General features: G+C 39.4%; 1 protein-coding gene across 11 annotated transcripts in view; it reads left to right on the top strand.

The window, feature by feature from the left end:
- PARD3 (par-3 family cell polarity regulator) overlaps window positions 1-18,323 on the top strand; it is a 677,664-nt gene that overhangs the window by 67,325 nt on the left and 592,016 nt on the right. For all 11 annotated transcript variants that reach the window (XM_075922689.1, XM_075922688.1, XM_075922683.1 and 8 more), the window contains exon 2: window positions 9,544-9,645. In XM_075922689.1, coding sequence (XP_075778804.1) covers window positions 9,544-9,645 — 102 coding nt within the window. The remainder of the gene's footprint in view (window positions 1-9,543; window positions 9,646-18,323) is intronic.

The raw sequence follows: 18,323 nt of genomic DNA, 5'->3' as shown, positions 1-18,323 counted from the left end.
GAACAGCTGCCATTTATTTCAGTTTGAGAAATAGATACTTATTGCCTTGGAACATCAGTCACCTGCATTAAAGGTAACATTTGAAAGTGTGTTCCCAATGGTTATTGATCTGAAAACTTGAAGTCATTGTAATTGCATCTTAATAGGATCTAGTTTAGTTTTGCTTATTTCCAGATAAATAAGCTAACAGTTGTAGTGGCAGCTGATAGGGCTGCTACCAGCTCCGAGATGAGGAGTCAGTAGGAGTGGATTCCTATGGTCTGAAAGAAGTAATGTTAGACTGTCTCTTAGCAGTGAGTGAGCAGTAAGGCAAATGGTGCTCTCTGCTGGCCACTTCACAGGGAAGTATTTTGTATGGAATATGCCTTTGAATGTATTGGAAAGAGCACTGTGCTGATATTGTGACATACCATATACTATAGCAATGTGAGCATCATAAGAGAAACTAATAAGTAGTTTAATAAAGAGAAGACTGAGCTTATATTTTTTTTAAAACTTGTTCATGACAAAATAAAATGCTTTAAACTGAGAAGTCTTAGTAAAAATATTTTTGGTGTCCCAATGCAGGTATAGTTTCTTAACTGAGAAACTGGAATTTCTTTCTTCCTGTACTGTTTGATTTAAAATATCCCAGAAAACAAGCCATTTTACAGTAACTTTCCCTCAAGACTAGAAATTCCCTCGTACTCTTTGGAAAGGATAGATTTACAAAAAGAGTAAATAAAAATATTTAGAACCAAACGAGTAAGAAATCACTACCTAAGCTATTAACAGACATAATTTCCATTGCCTTTTACTTTATACTCTGTCCTCTGCATATGGTTATTGTTTACGTTATCTAGTAGAGTACAACTGTTAGTCGCAAATTAGTTGTAGAATGCAAGGTTACTTATAGTGGTGGCTTTCTCAGTTTTCCCTGACTACATCTTATATTTTTATGCAATCCCTGTGGAATAAACAAAATGAAAACAGCTTACTAGCTTTGATAGACAATCTCTTCTTACATTCACTTTTTAGGCAAATATTCAGTTAAGAAAATAGTTATCTTTATTTACAGAAAACTCTGAGGTGGAAAGTGAAGTGTTCACAAATGTCAAATTTAAGTAACTTTCAGGGTAGAGCCAGGTATAATGTACAACTGGGTGGCGTACATAGGAAATAGGAGGACTGACTTGTTGAGACTTGAGGAATGTGAAGCAATGATTAAATGAATGTATTGTTGCATTGAATTTCAAGTTTAGCATTAACTATGCTCTTGAATTGAATGAAGTGAACCAGCCAGTTCTTCTGCACATTCTTTGAACTATGCAAAAAACATCCACGTAGCTTTTACAAAATAATTGTGCCTTACTAATTTACCCTACCCAAAAGTACTAAATTGTTCTAGAGCAGTGTAGTTAAATCTGTTGCTGTAATAAAATGCAACTTGATATGTGTTGTGCTGAATACTTAAAAAGTTCATTGAACTTTGAGGCTAGCATCCACAAGTGAGTATCAGAGTGTTTTCATTTGATGGCCAAAATGTTAAAAATCCTAGTTCTGAGTAGCTAAGTCTGAATTTAAGAAACCTAATTCTATTTCAAAAAGTAAAATTTTAACTGTCTTCAAAATGTTGCTGTCCTGAGTAGGTGAAAAATTGTAATTGAGTCTATGTGGCTATTACTATAAAAAATTTTCTTGAGAAAATTTCCTAAATAATTTTTTAAACCCCTTTAAATATCTTTAGTTCTTAGTATTGGTCCATTTTTAAAAAAGTGATATTTCCACTTAAAAGATTCCATGTATTGTATCTTCATGATGCTCTGTTTAAAAAAAAAAAAAAAAAAAAAAAAAAACCTGAAAAATTTGGCCAAGATATTGCAGCAGGACGGCTCTGAATTGCAATTTTTATAGTTGTATTTTTTCTCTTATAATGTGACACATCTCAGATGTCTGTATAAATTCACAGTGGGGCACCTTGAAAATATTTATTGCAGCACTTGTATTAACTGATTTGTAAAGAAATCCCCCCCTACTTAATTTTGCTGGGTAAATATCACTCTCCTTAAGGGTTGAGCAGAGTATAGCTCAATAGTCATTACCAAAGGAATCTTTCCTGGGAGAGATAGCATTTTAGGACACTACATGTAATGCCTCATGCATATTCACTGGAACCCAGACATACAGTGATACAGACTGCCTTTCAGAGTGTCCCAGAGGACTGATGAAAAAGGTTTGCCACTTGATATGAAACCTCAGTTAGTGCCGAAGACCAGGTTATGATCTGATAAATCTTGCATCTAAGCTGAAATAATAATTTCAGTAATAGTTCCAAAATTTCTCTTTGGCAATGTTTTATTAACATTAGGTAGGAAATACTTGGTGGTATTGGTTAGCTCTGAAGGAAACCCACAATTGACCAAGACATATAGTGACATACATCTCATGGAATCTTGCTAAAATGAGTGGTGTTGCACTTGAACGCCACTTAAGGCAGAATTTAGTAGTGTCTTTTTGAAGGTAGAGAATACTATGGATGGACTCAAGCCACATCATTTAGATTCTCATTTTGAACATTTCCAAAGCTGAAGTGGTTGGACCCAGGTTGTTTGTTTATTCTGCCAAATTGTATGGATAGAAACCATTGCCAAAATATGGATTCAGCTGGATTGCAGTTACTCACAAAATTCAGTGGTGGTTGGATCTTGGTGTTTCAGTTGGCATGTATCCATTTCTAGAAATAGCAGTCTTTTTCATTGCTCACAAGGCATGTAGATAAACACTGTAAAATGTGGAGTAATCACTTGGAGCAAAGGGGAATCAAGACATGTCTGTCTTCATGTGGAATAGAGGAAAGCTTTATTGTTGTTGCATGTTTACTTAGCAGATCTTGTCTGTGTAAGTTCTTGCCAAACTCGTTTTAGGTATTTCTTGCCTAGTCTTGCTGACCTACTATTTGGTGTCAGTGCCTTGTCAGACAGGAAGAGCCACAACAGACTCAGCTCAAGTTTTGTGGATTAAACTATAAAATACTGTACATGTGAGGAGTGAAATGAAGTTGTTTTTATTTTGTACATTTGTCAGAGACGAAAAAAAGCCTTTAAAAATTATATACTTTGTAATAGTGGAAGAATACTGCTTTTATCTAAGATATGTTTTACTGTAGATTTAGGCATATGATGTAGCGTAAGGGCAGCAATTGTGTTTTGAAGTTACTATTCCATTTAAGGATGTTAAGGGTTAGTTGACTGTCTGATAAGCAAATGCTTATTGGATAGTCAAGTTGACTAGTCGCTTCCCCCTCATTCATGCTGCTTCTATCAGATTGAGCTTCAGGGGGTAGTCGAGTTAGTCTGTTCCAGAAAAAAACAGCAAGTGAATGGTGTGGTAGCACTTTATAGACTAACAAAACATGTAGATGGTGGTATGAGCTTTCGTGAGCAAGGGCTGTGCCCACGGAAGCTCATGATACCATCTACATGTTTTGTTAGTCTATAAAGTGCTACCACACCATTTGCTTGCTGTTTTTTTTTCTGTCAGATTGAGGTAGCAAAGAGTGGGGAGAGGGGTACTTCAAAGCGGTAGTTCTGCATGGAGCACCTTTCAAAGGGACAGCACTGCACAGAATCCAGGATCAGCTGTGCGGCACCGTCCCTTTGAAGCACCACCGTGGTGTCCCAAAGCGGCAGCACCGCATGGAGCCCAGGGTCAGCTGGGGACTCTCTCTAGCTGACCTCAGGTTCCATACATCATTTCTGCAGAACCCGGAGTTAGCTGGGGAGTCCCCAGCTGATCCTGGGCTCTGCATGTTATTTCAAAGGTGCAGTAGTGCCACATGGAGCCTGAGGTCAGCGGGGGATTTTGAGTCCCTCACTGACCTCAGGCTCCATGTGGGCACTTCCACTTTGAAATGCACAAGAGCCCCTGCTGTGGACTCTTGTACATTTCAAAGATGGCACACTCCGTGCAGCTTGGGGCCAGCATGATTCAATGTGGCGTTTCCACTTTGAAATGCAGACCAGCCCAGGGTTCAAAGTGCAAGTGCCCGCATGGAGCCCAGAGTCAGCGGGACTTCCTATTGTCCCCAGGCCGCATGTGGAGTTCTAACTTTGAAATGCCCAAAAGCCCCAGCGAAGGAATGCGGAAGTGCCTATCGAGTAGTGGATAGAAGTTCCATCGACTACTTGACTAGTAAATTAATGGATACTTAACATCCTTAATTCTATTATCTACCCTATAATTTTGTGTATTTGCTATGTCACCCTTTTATTAACACAGAATGGAGTAGAACTTTGGTGGGCAAGCTGTCCAAACACAGGATAAAGATCCAGAAATACCAGAGTTTGGTTTAATGATGTTGGCTATCCTTGTGGATTTAGCCACTCTTGCACTCTTGTAATATCACCATTTTACAGACAGAAAACAGAGACTAGAGGAGTTAAGAAATTTGGCCAAGAACAGGCAGGGTTTGGATGATGAGGTGGAAGACAATCTTGTTTCCACTAACCCAGTTTTTTCTCATTGCCAGATTGGGATTAAATTTGGATTGTCTCTCAAATCCCAGTTGAGTCTTTGAGCTGGGGTAATGAGTCACTGTAATAAGTGATTTATTTTGAAGGGTAGCCTGTCAATTCTGTCAGACTTTAAAAACCCAGCTGTTTGTAATCGATCATATGAGAAGTGTTTTTTCAGATACCAGACACAGAGAAGTTTCACATAGTGGGTTGCGAGATGAGGAACTAAGTCTCCCCTACTGTTTTATTAGTTTGAAAGTTGCGTTCATAATGGCATGTTGCCTTTGTACCTTGTTCTAGAGCTTGCCAGGTGAAGAACTTTAAGACATGTATAAGCTAATAGCTTTTTATAAACAGTGAAACATTAAATGCTCAAAGTAAATACGAACATATATAATTACTCTCTTCTGTATAGTGACTTCTGGATGTATGTGCTATAAGAGGTCCAATAGTAATTTGAGGAGTGTTTTTTTTTCCATAAAGATAATTTCAGAGTGAAGTTTTTTTAAAAAAAATCCTTTGAGCTCTACTGATTAGTGTAGAATTTCCATAAACAGAGAATTTATAGAAATGAAGTATTTTCATCACTTTTCACAAACAAAAGGCAAAGTAGGTTATAGTCTTAATGTAAAAACATTACCTTCTAATCTGTATATAATGTGGTCTAAAATCTATCCATTAAATTATGTGTGTTTACACAGTTGTAGCAAAATCTTGGTAAAAAAACTGTAATGTTCTCTCGCAGGTTATATACAGAAATAGCCCTGTAACTTGGCTTTGGCCTGCCAGATGGGGGATCGAGGTAGGGAGGAGGGAATGCTGAGTTGTTGTGTAATGTTGCATTAAATAGAAAGTGTCACGTTCATTTTGGCAAGTGTAAATATTGTTTCTCATACTTCTATGATGATATGTAACACTGCTGATACTTGCTAATTTAACCCCAGTAAAAGCAGTGGTAGAATGTTTGCCTGTATTGTTCAAAACCCAGTACCTCGGAGTAGTGATGGAGTATGTTGAGTTAGTGCTTGAAGAAAACTTCATTTTGTGTAAGTGATTATGTCACTAGGATAATTACAAAAAGGGGAAGCTGCTAGGTAAAATGAGTCAACTTCAGGAATAGTATATTCTTCCTTCATCATAACTATGAAATGATTTTGCATTCAATAGGTAACAGATTGTAAAATCACTAAGTTGGTAAAATTTCTGAAAATAGCATTTTCAGCAAAACATAATTCTAAAAGCTGATCTTTGGGTGAAGGGAAGAGGTAATTGAAATAGATGAAAGTCTGAAAATGAATGCATTGCATAAATAAACAGAGTAAAAATCTCTAGGCAAATTAATCTCCTCCCTTGCCTTTCCCAGGTCACTAAAGCATATAAATTCAAAACCGATTTTCCATTTATTTTCAGTGTTACAAAAGCCAATGTGACTGGATGCCTAAAACAAATAGGGCAGTTTCACAGGGTACCATTTGTCTACGCCTGCCGCTTTACAAAACAAAAATTGAAAGGAAAAATCAACTTTTTACTCTCTCCCGCCCTTCATTGAATATAGTTGCTCTGCTTTCCAGGCAGTTTCTTCCAAGGCTTAACAACAGGAATGCATTTATAGAAATTGTATGACTATGACTTCCCTTGCCTATGTTCTTTCCCATCTAAATGGGAGTCCTAAGATTCTTACGCATTCATGTGTATTGTTAAATCTTGAGAGATGCTGCATGATCTGTTGAGCAGTTATAGTTAGTGAGCCAGGATCTTCTAAATTTAGGTTGTTTTTGTTCAAAATATCCATCTCCTGTGGCAGTGGTAGCAGTAGTACAAAACCAGTGCCTATGTATGTTGTATCTGTGCCGCTATCAGTGTTGCCATTGTATGTAAAATACCACTGTGTAGGAGGGAATCCTAGATTGTGTTCCAAATAAAGTTCTTTGTAGTCTTTTGAGCTGGCAAAGAAAAGGAAGAGGGGTGTAGGCAACCCTTATGGAAAGTGAGGTAGGAGAGTGAAGACCTAGAAGACAAAGAAGGATGAATATACGGCAGGAAAGGAAAAATAGAAGTGGGGGTATGGTTGAATGGGGAGGGGGGGGGGGGGGAGGAAGGACTGTTTTCCAATAAAAGTGCTTCATAACATTGATTTCTTCCTCTTAAGAAAAATCTCCTTTCCAGTAGTTTGGGCCCACAACATGTTCAAGTGGGGGAGAGGAGGGAAGAAGAGAAGAGGATAAAAGTCCTTCTTGCAAGAGCACTGCCTCCCACATGTCAGTGGTTTTTCCCTTTTGCCTTTCTCTCTGTTGGTAGCAGTGTAGCTTTGCGTTTGAACAGCTGTTAATAGAAATAGCAGTATCTTAACTTTTAATAGTTTGTAGGTAACTTAAAGGTGATTGTTTAATGGTACTTTTTAAAAATCCAAATGGGAAGTTGAGATTATGTGGCTGATAAATCCTTTTGAGGTGTCAGATGCTCCATCAATTACAGTCAAAGCTGCGCTATCTGGCACTTAAACTATCCAGAAAACTTAAGAAACCCGCAAATTTCCTAGTTAAGTGTTTCCCAAATGGTGCTCCGTGGAACCCTGGGGTTCCGCGAAGTGGAACTAAGGTTTCCAGGAAAAAATTCGACTCCCCCACCTCCTGCAGAGCCCATAGGCAGCTCCCATTGGAGCTTTGCCGGAGGGGGCAGGCTTCTGGTAGTGCGCGGCTCTGGCCGCTTCACCACCCACTGCAGCTGGCCAACCCCCGCGCAGGCCACGGCCCCATCTCACCCTACAGGACTGCCCCTGTCCCATGGGGCCTCCGGTGGCACGTAGCCTCCTCCTCTTCCTCCTCCACATGAGCAGGTAGCAGCTTTTACAGTGGCTGCTGCTGCTGCGGGAGAAAGGGGTGGCTGGGTCCGAGGCTCTGAGTAGCTGCTCTCGGACCTTGGCATTTTTAAACTGCTGCCTGCATGGACCTCAGCTCGAGTTCTGCTGCCCCTCCCCTCACAGCACGCTCGGGCTTTGCTGCCCCCTGTCCACTGCTGCTCTCTCCCCCACGCCTCTCCCCAGCCTGCTGCGGAAGTGTCAGTTTTGGTCTGGCGGGGAAGGTCGGGGTTTCTATGCTCACCTCCCCCCCCCCCCCATGCCCTGCCAGTGGGAAGCCTGACCTGGTGGTGCAGCTGCGCTGGGTTCTCTGCTGAATGGGGGTGAGGGGGAAAGACTGAGGCCTCCCCCCACGCCTGGAGGAACAAGGACGTGCTGCCTGGAGGCTTTCCCTGCTACAGCAGGATGCCAAGCCAGGTAAGCATGCCCAAGTGCCCTCCTGTACCTTCCCTCCTGGCCAGACATCCTGGGAGCTGGGCCCAGCAGCTGGGAGCCTCAGATAACCGGAATTTTTAGGTAACCAGAACACTCTAATCCCTGAGCGTGCCGGATAACACAGGTTTTACTGTATCTTGAAAAACAGCCCGTGTTTTAAAAAATCCCACAGTATCCCTGATCTGTCAGTCAATCAGAAAATATGTAAAATATGCTCCTGATGTCAGACCCATTTGTAGCAAATGTGTGGCCCACTGCTTAGGAATGTTATCATCTGTTTTGCACCAAGAGTGCCCTTGGCATGGACAAGATGCAACCTAGAGACAGCCCCAACCTCGAAGTGCCTTACAATCTGATCAAGCCAGATGCAGAGCGGATATTATGACAGGAGAATGCAGAGCTATTAAAACATGGAGAGGTTTTGGTGAAAATATATGTATTGTTCCTTTCATGACAGTTCCTAGATGACACTACAGGAATTTAGAGATGTGTCCTTAAAATGTTTAGTCCATTCCCATCATAAGACATGCAGGCCAGAATCTGCAAGCTTTTAGGTGCCTTACTTTTCAGGGGCTTGACTTCAGACTCCTTTTAAGTGTCTCGTGTTTCAAAGGTGGATGTTCAATACTTCCTGTGAAACAGTTTTCTTTAAGGTGTAAAAGATTGAACTCCCCAAAATTATGGAACCCAACACCACTAATCAGTTTTGAAACCTCTGGTCACCATATGAAACGTACTGAATATTATTCTAATTTTGGATATTGACCAACAGTGCATAGAGTGGTCGTTGTTACTGTTACTCAGATGGGATACCTGAGATGCACCCCCCCGCCCCCAAAAAGTGTGTGTGTGTGTGGTTGTAATAGAACTTTTCCGTAAAAATCATCTCTTTCAGCAGTAAGATATGTATTGACCTTGGTTATTGAAGTACATATCTGTGTGGAAACGGGTGTGCTTCTACTGATGCAACTTCAATGTAGTGATAGTGCTATGCATGGTGGAGAAAGTTGGGAAAACCTGCACCCTTTTCTGTTGGTAAATGACGGTATCCTTCCTTCAAAACACAGAATGTATACAATATATGAGACTTACATGACTCGGATAGCAATAGTATGTGAAAGAACATTGTTGGAGTTTGACATCATGTCTCTGAGATGTTCTTTTTAACCCTGTACTGGTGTATAAAGAAAAAATTTCCTTACAGAGACTTGTTGACCAAAGTGCTTAGGCTCTTTCTTTGTATGGAGGCATTTCTGAAAAAATTCTGTCACAATAAAACAATAGAACTACTCTGTCTTAGGATCATTCCTCATCACACAGTGATGATGGAAGGTGCACAGACACTGCTATAATTCAGGCCATAGAAATGCTGAAGATATCAAAAGTAAAAAACTTTCACTTTACATAGTATTGGAGGGGTAGCTGTATTAGTCTGTATTCACAAAAATAGCACAGAGTGCTGTGGCATCTTAAACATTAACAAATCTGTTTGGGTGTAAGCTTTCGTGGTCAAAAACCCATTTCATCAGATACATCTGGTAGTCTTTAAGGTGCTACAGCATTCTTCATTGTTTTCACTTCACATGAATCACTTTTGTTAGATGATCTAAAGATTTATTTACAGGTTTTGAATCTGATTTGAAACTTTGCCATAAACTTAAGTAACTCTAGGACTGGGCACGTGAACTTCTTGGAAATACTGTCTTTTACGAAAATGTATTTGAAATGGCCGATTTTTTTTTTTTCTTTTGCATGCAGGATCCAAACTACTGGATACAAGTACATCGCCTAGAGCATGGGGATGGAGGAATCCTAGATCTTGATGACATTCTTTGTGATGTTGCTGATGACAAAGATAGAGTGAGTACAGACTGCTATTATACAGACTAAGGGTTTGTTCCTTGTGAACACAGTTTCACATTTCTAGAGTAAACAGTGAAGATGAGGTGGGAGGGGAAAAAAAGAAAAGGTATGGAGGAAGATGAGAGTGTAAAAACATGAAAGTAATTTTCCTGAGCTGTTTAATATTGGTGCTTTGACAAAATCCTAAATAGATTAGTGAAATTGAGCTGGAAATGTAAAATAAAAGATTTGATTTAAATTAAGGTGCTTTCATTGTGCAATATAACTTATAAGTGAAATATGGAAGTGAGAATGAGGAAATGAACCTCCCTCCCCCACCAAAACCAAACCAAACCAAACCAAAAAATCCAAACAACCTTGTAAGATTTTTTTCCAAAAAGTGCCTTAAATTTAGAATCCTAACTCCGTAATTAGGGTTCTAAGTAAGTAGCCTAGTTTTAGGTGTTGAGCACTCCCATTTTTCACTTTCAAAAAGTCATTGATGGAGCTGCTACGTATTCAGTACTGAGGAAATAGCAGGCTTCTTTATATAGATTTGGACGTTGGGGATCTATTTTTGAGAATCTTGGACATATAAAGCCCCTTTTTTTGTTTGCACTTAGCTTATTTATGTTTCACTTTAATACTGGATTTTTGTTGCAGATGATGGATGCATTTTCATTGTCTTAAGTAACGTTGTCAGATTGGATAAAATAGGAAACACTGACGTTATTAAACTGGAGAAATTTTATATAACATGCCAAACGTTGACATTTCACTGCCAAACTATGCTCCTAGCAATTCTTACTGAAGATATAGCTCAGTTTCATTGGAGTACTGAGCAGTGATATTGAACCTTCAGTTTAGAGATGTGATTCTCAGGGTCCTGCACCTTTCAGCACATTGCACATAATTGCTTTCATGAGCAATGATAGGCAATCTAAAAATGTCTTGAAAATTACTCAAATGTAGAAATAAATACTCTGTCATTAATATTTCACTTGGGACAGAGTTTAATTGACAGGGGTTGTTTTAACTCCCGTACTAAAGCTTTAAAAAGCAGGGAATTATTGGGTATAGAAGACTCCTTACTGTCTGAAATTCTAAGATTACTCAAGCTGTATAAAATAACAACTTACAGTGTCTAGTTTTTAGGACTCTCCTTTATAAAAATAGCACCCAGCTAAGATATCACCACAAATGGAGACCATATAACATTACCATTTGGTTCTAAAGTGCTTCCTGCTACAGTTTTGTTTATGGGCCTCAAGTGGGATGATTGTTACTTTCAACATTGGTTTTCTTTTAAACTTACTTGAGTCTTGTAATTTTTACTTCTCTCCTTTCCTTGCAAAGGGAGGAACCTGACATCTGGTTACTTAGAGGTTTCATTCTTTGGCTGTAGCCTTTGCTTTCTGGCTTCCAGTGGGAGATTCTTCATACTGAAACTGTGTGTAGGTGTTTTTATGTGCTTGACTAACGAGGGGAAAAACTGTCAGGGCCATTGAAATAATTAGCGCCATTATTACAAGTATTCTTTTTCTGCTTGAGTGGATAAGATCCCTTTAGACAATAGAATTAAACCATTTACGTAGGTTTTCCTAGCTTGTGTCCTCTCTTAATTTTATGAAGATTTTATGAAGCTGGCATTTCTATCTTCAGTTTCTACCCACTGAATAGACCACTTAAGTTTTATTTTTTTAAAGAATCTTGAGATTTTGATATGAAGGGTGAGAGATAAATTTACGTTGTATGTAGATTATGCTGTACTTTTGTTTATCCTTAAATTAATCATTCCAGCTTGAGCTTCTCTTTTTATTGTTTTCAAGTATTTCAGTCATTAGTCATTTTCTTGATTACATATCTCCTGATACTTTTATACCCACTTGGAATACCATTGACTTTTCTAATTTTGTGGAAGTTTTGGGTTGCTAACTTCTGACTCCATAACAAATGTTTTAATTGTTTTATGTTTGTTAAACTTGTCACTGAGCTCAGTATCACAAGATCCTGAGCATAGCTGGACCTCAAATCAAACAAGCATGTAACTAAATAGTTATGTACTTAATGTACTTAAGAACATTTAAACCATCCAAGTTTAAAGTTAAGCATGTATTTAAATTACAACCTACGTAGGTTACGCCTGAGATCAACATGTGCTTAGTTTTAAGTACACGAGTAAAGTATTTTGCTAAATTGGAGCCAGAATGTTGAGTACTTTGCAGAATTGAGTTAATATTTTTGTGTTGATTTTCAAGGAAGGATTCAAATGCACAAAGGACAATGGAGCTGGTTAGTCATCCTCATTGGTGTTAATGCAATATCTAGGAATAATTTTTAAAATGGAGCATTTTTCTTAATTTTCCCCTGCTCCTGCAGTATCTAATTGTTTCTCTGAAATTGCATATCTTCCGTTATTAAGGGTCTCATTTTAACTAAGCAGCCATACATATAAAACATTATGCAATATTTGTGTACGATCTAACAAAACTCTGTTACAGAATATTTAACAATTTTAGTATACAATTTAATACAATTAAAGGATGTACATTTTTGAAGCCTTAATTCTAAATATATTAGATGTTCATCTGGGGCAGCTATTTTAGTGAAATAACAAACTCTAGAGGTAATGTGAAGTATATTTGCTTCCGTTCCAGTGTATCCATGGAAAATTGTGTATGCTATAAATTCACATAAAGATCCATATAGATAACAGCTGCTACAAGTGGAATAAAAAATGACATGTCCTTGTGAGGGTTCCTTTCCCATTAAAATGCAGTATGTTAGAATGTCTTCATTTTTTTTTCACCATCCCCCATATCTCCTGATTGCTTTTGTTCCTTAATAAAATGTAATAGATGGGAGGTAGTGGACACACTTTGGAAGTATTTGAAATGTTGAAGACAACCCTGAATATATAGAGGGGAAATATTCTTTGGAATGTTAATTGTGTGCCTGGTTTATATATTTCCTTTTTGAAACAGCAACTTCTATGTTACTGATTTTAACATAAAAAAAGAAACTGGATGATTCATTCTAATTTAGACAGTGATTTGACATTCACATTCAAATTGGATACTTATGTATATTTTGCAAGAGGGTCCATTATTTACAGTTGTAAAATATTGAATTTACTTGCAGCTACTTCAGCTTATCACATCATGCTGAGATATAAACTCTTTTTAGCCTATTCCTAATTTTATTTTTGAAAAGTGGTTTTATATTTTTAAATCATCTGTTGAGTTATACCTTTAAACTAGTATGTAACTCCATGATGGAAACAGATTCAGTGATAATGCTTTGACTGGTTTTTGATTTATAATGAAAATAACTTCCATTCTGAACAGTTATGAGGGTACAGCATGCTAAGAAAGGGGCATTAGGTTATTTACCCTTTCAAGTAACCTGACTGGATGAATCCTAAATACTACTTATTAAAACGAGTCATGATGGGCTAGTCATACATTAGATTAAAACTTAATAGATCATTCTATTAGATAAGAAAACAGTAGTAGGCACACAGAAACCTGCTTCTTCCTATTTAATGAAGCCTTGGCATTTGAAAATTGCCCATACATTAGGTTTCATTATTGGAGAAGTATTGTATAATGGAAGCATTGCTATTGAAAAAAATTATTTATTTATATATCAATATGTAAACATTTTTCAATAAGAACAGTTTTGGGTAATTGTTGGGTTGGGAGAAACAGGATTAAGCTTATAACTAGAGGTACCCAGTCCAAACTAGGTTTATGAATGGTTAAACAAGTGAGGGATGGAGCAGCTCCCCACCTGCTGCAGGCATGGGGCTGTCACAGATAGGGACACTCCAGACTGGCTGGAGCAGCCCCTTTCTGGAGGGGGGAGGGGCAGTTTAATCTCAGCTGGGCTGGAGTTGCTTCCCCAGCTTAATTATCAAACATTACATTTAACTGGTTAACCAATTAAATGGGATTTTACATCCCTAAGCCAAACCCAATGAAAGGCATATTTGGTGGTATGAAGTTTAATCGATTTAACATGTTTTCTGTGTATTAAGAAACTTTTAAATATAGTTAGTGCTTTTCAATATAAAGTGCATTGGTTATTATGTCTTTGAGGAATTAATCTTTACTACAGATTAGTTTTCAGTATTTCAACAGTTGTTTTCTTTCTCCTTTGTTTTTAAATAACCTTCAAAATAGTCTTTAGAGATGCCCATCTAGAAAGTAGGGCAGTCAATTGTCATTCTCCAGTTGAGCTAGCAGGTTTTCTGTCTAAGCAGTCCTGATAAGGAGAAGTGTGAGGAACTTCTTAGGCTTGGTATGTGACTGTAAAAAATCAACACCACTCGACAGCCCATATTTGCATTGTTAACGGAACACCATGGGAGTTCTCTAGATAGATTACTTTGAGTCCACAAAACAGTTTCTAAATTTCTTTCCTTTGTGTAAAATTACAGTGTTATCTGTATATTTAATAATTTAAAAGTGTACAGGTTTAGGGACTGCTGTAGAGCATTGTTATTAGAATGTATAGATTGTTACCTTTAGATTATCATAATGAATTCTATTCGGGTTGATAGGTTTCCAAAGAGCCATCAGATAATATTTTACAAAAATATCTGTAAATATTCATGTACATACAAAAAACCCCTTTCATCTGTCTTCTGGTTATGATCTTTTCATGTGAGAGAGATTCCCACAGAAGTTGATTCTACTATCTGAGCTTTACTTGTGTGAATGAAGAGGACGTATTCAGGATGTCAGATGGGCACCATTTATGAACACTAAATCATTCTACGAAATAAAAAGTACAAAAATACTTGGTTTGCTCTTCTGTTTATAAAGTGTGTATATGCATTTAAATATAAAAATCAGTCTGTTAGATAAATTTGAAGTGAAATGGTTATTTCTAGAACAGAGGCATATTTTATGAGTTGAAAAAAAATAAAAATATATAATGCAGAGTAATTTTAGTGTTGCTGCCAAATAAATTGCTTAAAAATTGGGATTTCTGGCTCATGTAAATCCAAACATCATTTGCATGAAAGGTTTTGACTTAAAGGGAATGGTAAATGCAGCAATTAGGCTCATAATTTCGATACTGTGAATAGTGAGACAATAGTAAATGGTGACTATCTCTGGAACTGAACTACTATGTGGGGTGTGAGGTATATGACTTTTGTTCAGATGGTCTGCTTACTCAAATGTAGGTTGGATTTTAAGTAGCTTTGGATTGGTCAAGGTTTATGCTCAATAAAAATGTCAGCCTTTTATGGTTGCTTATACTGCTTTCTCCTCAAATGGGGCTTATTTTCTTAATTCACTGCTGTTAGTTCCCTGTCTTTGGGTTATGTTCACAGAAGAAAATACTGTGGCAGTAACTTTGCTAAAATTATTCCACAAGCCCAAGAGCATGCTTTCTTTGATTGGCTTACCATTTCCTAATACATTATCAGCTCTTTTCTTATGCATAAATTTTCATTTTTTATTTATACACCATGATGTGCAGAAATGCAAAACAAGTCAATATAATGCAGCAAAGTGGCTAGTGTATAGGTCAGTTTCCATATTTACATGTAACTGTAGCTGTATATTTCTTTGCCTTTTTTGTGTTATCTGTGGCTCAGCTGTTGCAAAACTGATCAGGGCATTATCTTTTTATTGGTGATTAGGCACACCAGCTCAGGGCACAATCTTTTTATTGGTAATTAGGAAGCCTGACAAAATTTTGCATATTGTGCCTGAAACGTAATTGTTGAAAATGACAAGTTCATTAGGAATATCATTGTTGAAATGGAGTCCATTAAACATTCATAAAACAGAGCTGTGTTAAGTGATCAGATGGTTCCTGAAATTTCCAGTGAGCTAACAAACAGCTCAGGATCTCAGATCCCATTTTAGAGCTGTATAAAGGCTCTTTATCCCCTTAATTAATGTCTGGCTCTGGTTTGCTAAATGGTAGAAAAATTAAGGCTTAAACAGTAGCCTCCATGTGACATCTGGTCAAATTAAGAACTCTTGGTATTTTTTAGTATACTGAAGACGTGAAATTTAGGTTTGTGTTGAAACTTACAGGCTATCATAAAATATGGGTTATTAAAACTGGTATTGTCCATCAAAGAAGTGTATATGATGTACCAGATATGTGTTTTGGGAAAGACGATTGTAGCCAAAGTAAGTCTTTCAATAAATTACCTTAAATCACCTTAAAAATAAGCTAGAGAACTGTGCAACTGTGTAATGGTGTTGTGAATTATGGCACTGGACTGGGACTCAGCAAATCTGGATTTAGTTAAGTGGTGGGCAATAATTTTCGATGGGGGGGGGGGGGGCACTCCAAGATTTTGGAAAGTGGCCAAGGGCCACATTCTTCCATGATATGAATGGAGGAGGTGCAGAGTCTGGGATGGAGGTTGGGTGCAGAAGGGAGCTTGGAGGTAAGGGACTGGGGTGCACGAGGGAGACTGGAGTCTGGGGTGGAGTTGGGATGAAGCAGGCAGTTCTGACCTAGTGCAGAGGTTTGGGATGTGACCTAGGGTAGGAAGGGATTGTGATCTGGAGCAGGAGATTGGGGTGCCAGATTTGGGAGGGAGTATGGGTACAAGAGGGGGACAGAGGGTTTAGGTATGTTGAGTGGGCGGGGCAGAGAGTCGGGGCAGGAAAGGGCTAGGGTGCCACACGCAGGCTGTGGCCAAGAGACTTACTTGTCAGCTGCCAAACTAGCCTGCCGGCCTGCAGAGCTTAAAATGTTTCCCAGTCTGGCCATATGCTTCATAAATAACTGAGCCGGGGAGGGAGGGAACATGGTTATTCTTAGCTTCCTGTTATTCCAACAAGCAGCTCGCATTGGCTGGTTTCTGCCAGAAACTGGACAATGGGAATGTGCTGGGGCGGGACGGTTCCTAAAACCTTCCCTCTCCCCTCCAATTTTAACACAGAAACAGAGCCCTGCAGCTGCTTTTCTGCCCGACCTGAAGGAGCCTGCCTGGGGCTTCCCACTGCCTCTGTGGGCCGGATCTGGTGGCTTGGCGGGCCAGATCCAGCCGACGAGCTGCATTTTGCCCACACCTGGTTTAGTTGCTAATTTGACCATAGTCGTCCTGAAGGATTTTTAGATAAGTGACACAAACTCTGATCCTGTAGTAAGGTTTCTCTGGACTGACTGGCACCATTCAGTGCATATTGCAAGACTGAGGCCTTGTCTCTGCGTCTTATTTCCTTTTCTGTGAAATGGAGATAATGCTTGAAATCTCACACAGCCGCTTATTTTGAGTTTGGTAAACCTCATTCTACGAGGAGGAACGCCAAATTCGAAATAGCTATTTCAAAATAAGTGCTATGTAGACACTTATTTCGAAATAGGGGGCCTCCAGCCTTCCCAGGGTTCCCTGGTGGCCACTCCAGCCTCAACCAAGAACACTTTTCTCTCTTTCCGCCTGCCCAGAGCCCTTAAAGGGGTAGACTCTGGCCACAGTGCCTGTGCCAGCTCTAAGTCTGCCATCCCAGAGCCAGCAGTCACTGCCCCTTACCCAGTGGCCCCAAAACATGAGCCAGCCAGCCCTCCACCACTCCCTAGGAGCAGTCTGCCAGCTCCCAGGACCCTCCCAGGGTGGGGATCATGGGTGGAGATGCCCCCCAACATCCATGATCTCTGCACTAGATGGAGGAACGTGGCAGTCTAAGTTGGTCCAGCGAGACCCCCAACCCTGAGCTTCCCTTCCCACTTCTTCCCCTTGCTTCCCCCTTCCAGCTCCCTCCTCACAGGTTTCCCTCTCCTGCCTCCTTTCCCCAGTCTCACCAGAGATTCATTTCCCCCCCTCTGTTTTGTTAAATAAAGAAAGTTTGTGTTCATGAAAATACGTGTATTTTATTTGACATCAGGAACGAGGGTTAGGGAGGGGTAAGTGGAAGGATGTGAGGGAGGAATGAGGCACAAGCCCCCAGTGGGGCAGACCAGGGAGGCTCTTAGTGCTCCTCAGGGTGGAAGCTCTCCTACAGGGCCTCCTGGATACTGACAGCCCCTGACGGACCTCCCGGATGGCAGCCTGCAGAAAGTGCAGCCAGGCTCTCAGGAACACGTCTACGAGAAGCACCAGAGTGCCCAGGGACAGCTCTGGCTCCATGTTGCTGAGTGCTGTGGTGTCCCGAGTGAGGGCAACCAGAGCACACAGAGACAAAATGCTTCGCTGTCCCTCATTGAGGTAGACAAGCAAACAGGGAAACCTGAGAACTGGCTTAAAAGTGATTCAGAGGCCACTCAGTGTGGACGCGCTATTTTGAAATAGCAAAATGCTATTTCAAAATGCATTTTGTGTGTAGATGTGTTATTTCGAAATAATCTATTTTGAAATAACACTGTAGTGTAGACATACCCTAATAGAGTATGTCTCTCGAGCCATGTTTAAATATTGGCGTTAAATATTGGCATTACATTAGCTGTCTTCCAGTCATTGGGTACAGAAGCTGATTTAAAGGACAGGTTACAAACCAGAGTTAATAGTTCTACAATTTCTCATTTGAGTTCTTTCAGAACTCTTGGGTGAATGCCATCTGGTCCCAGTGACTTGTTACTGTTAAGTTTATCAATTAATTCCAAAACTTCCTCTAATGACACTTCAATCTGTGACAAGTCCTCAGGTTTGTCACCTACAAAGGGTGGGTCAGGTTTTAAACTATTCTGTAAGTTGCTGATATCTCCACCACCTGGTTTCC

The sequence above is a fragment of the Pelodiscus sinensis genome, chromosome 2, assembly GCF_049634645.1.
Source record: "Pelodiscus sinensis isolate JC-2024 chromosome 2, ASM4963464v1, whole genome shotgun sequence".
NCBI lineage: Eukaryota > Metazoa > Chordata > Testudines > Trionychidae > Pelodiscus > Pelodiscus sinensis.
This window is presented reverse-complemented; position numbering and strand designations above follow the sequence as displayed.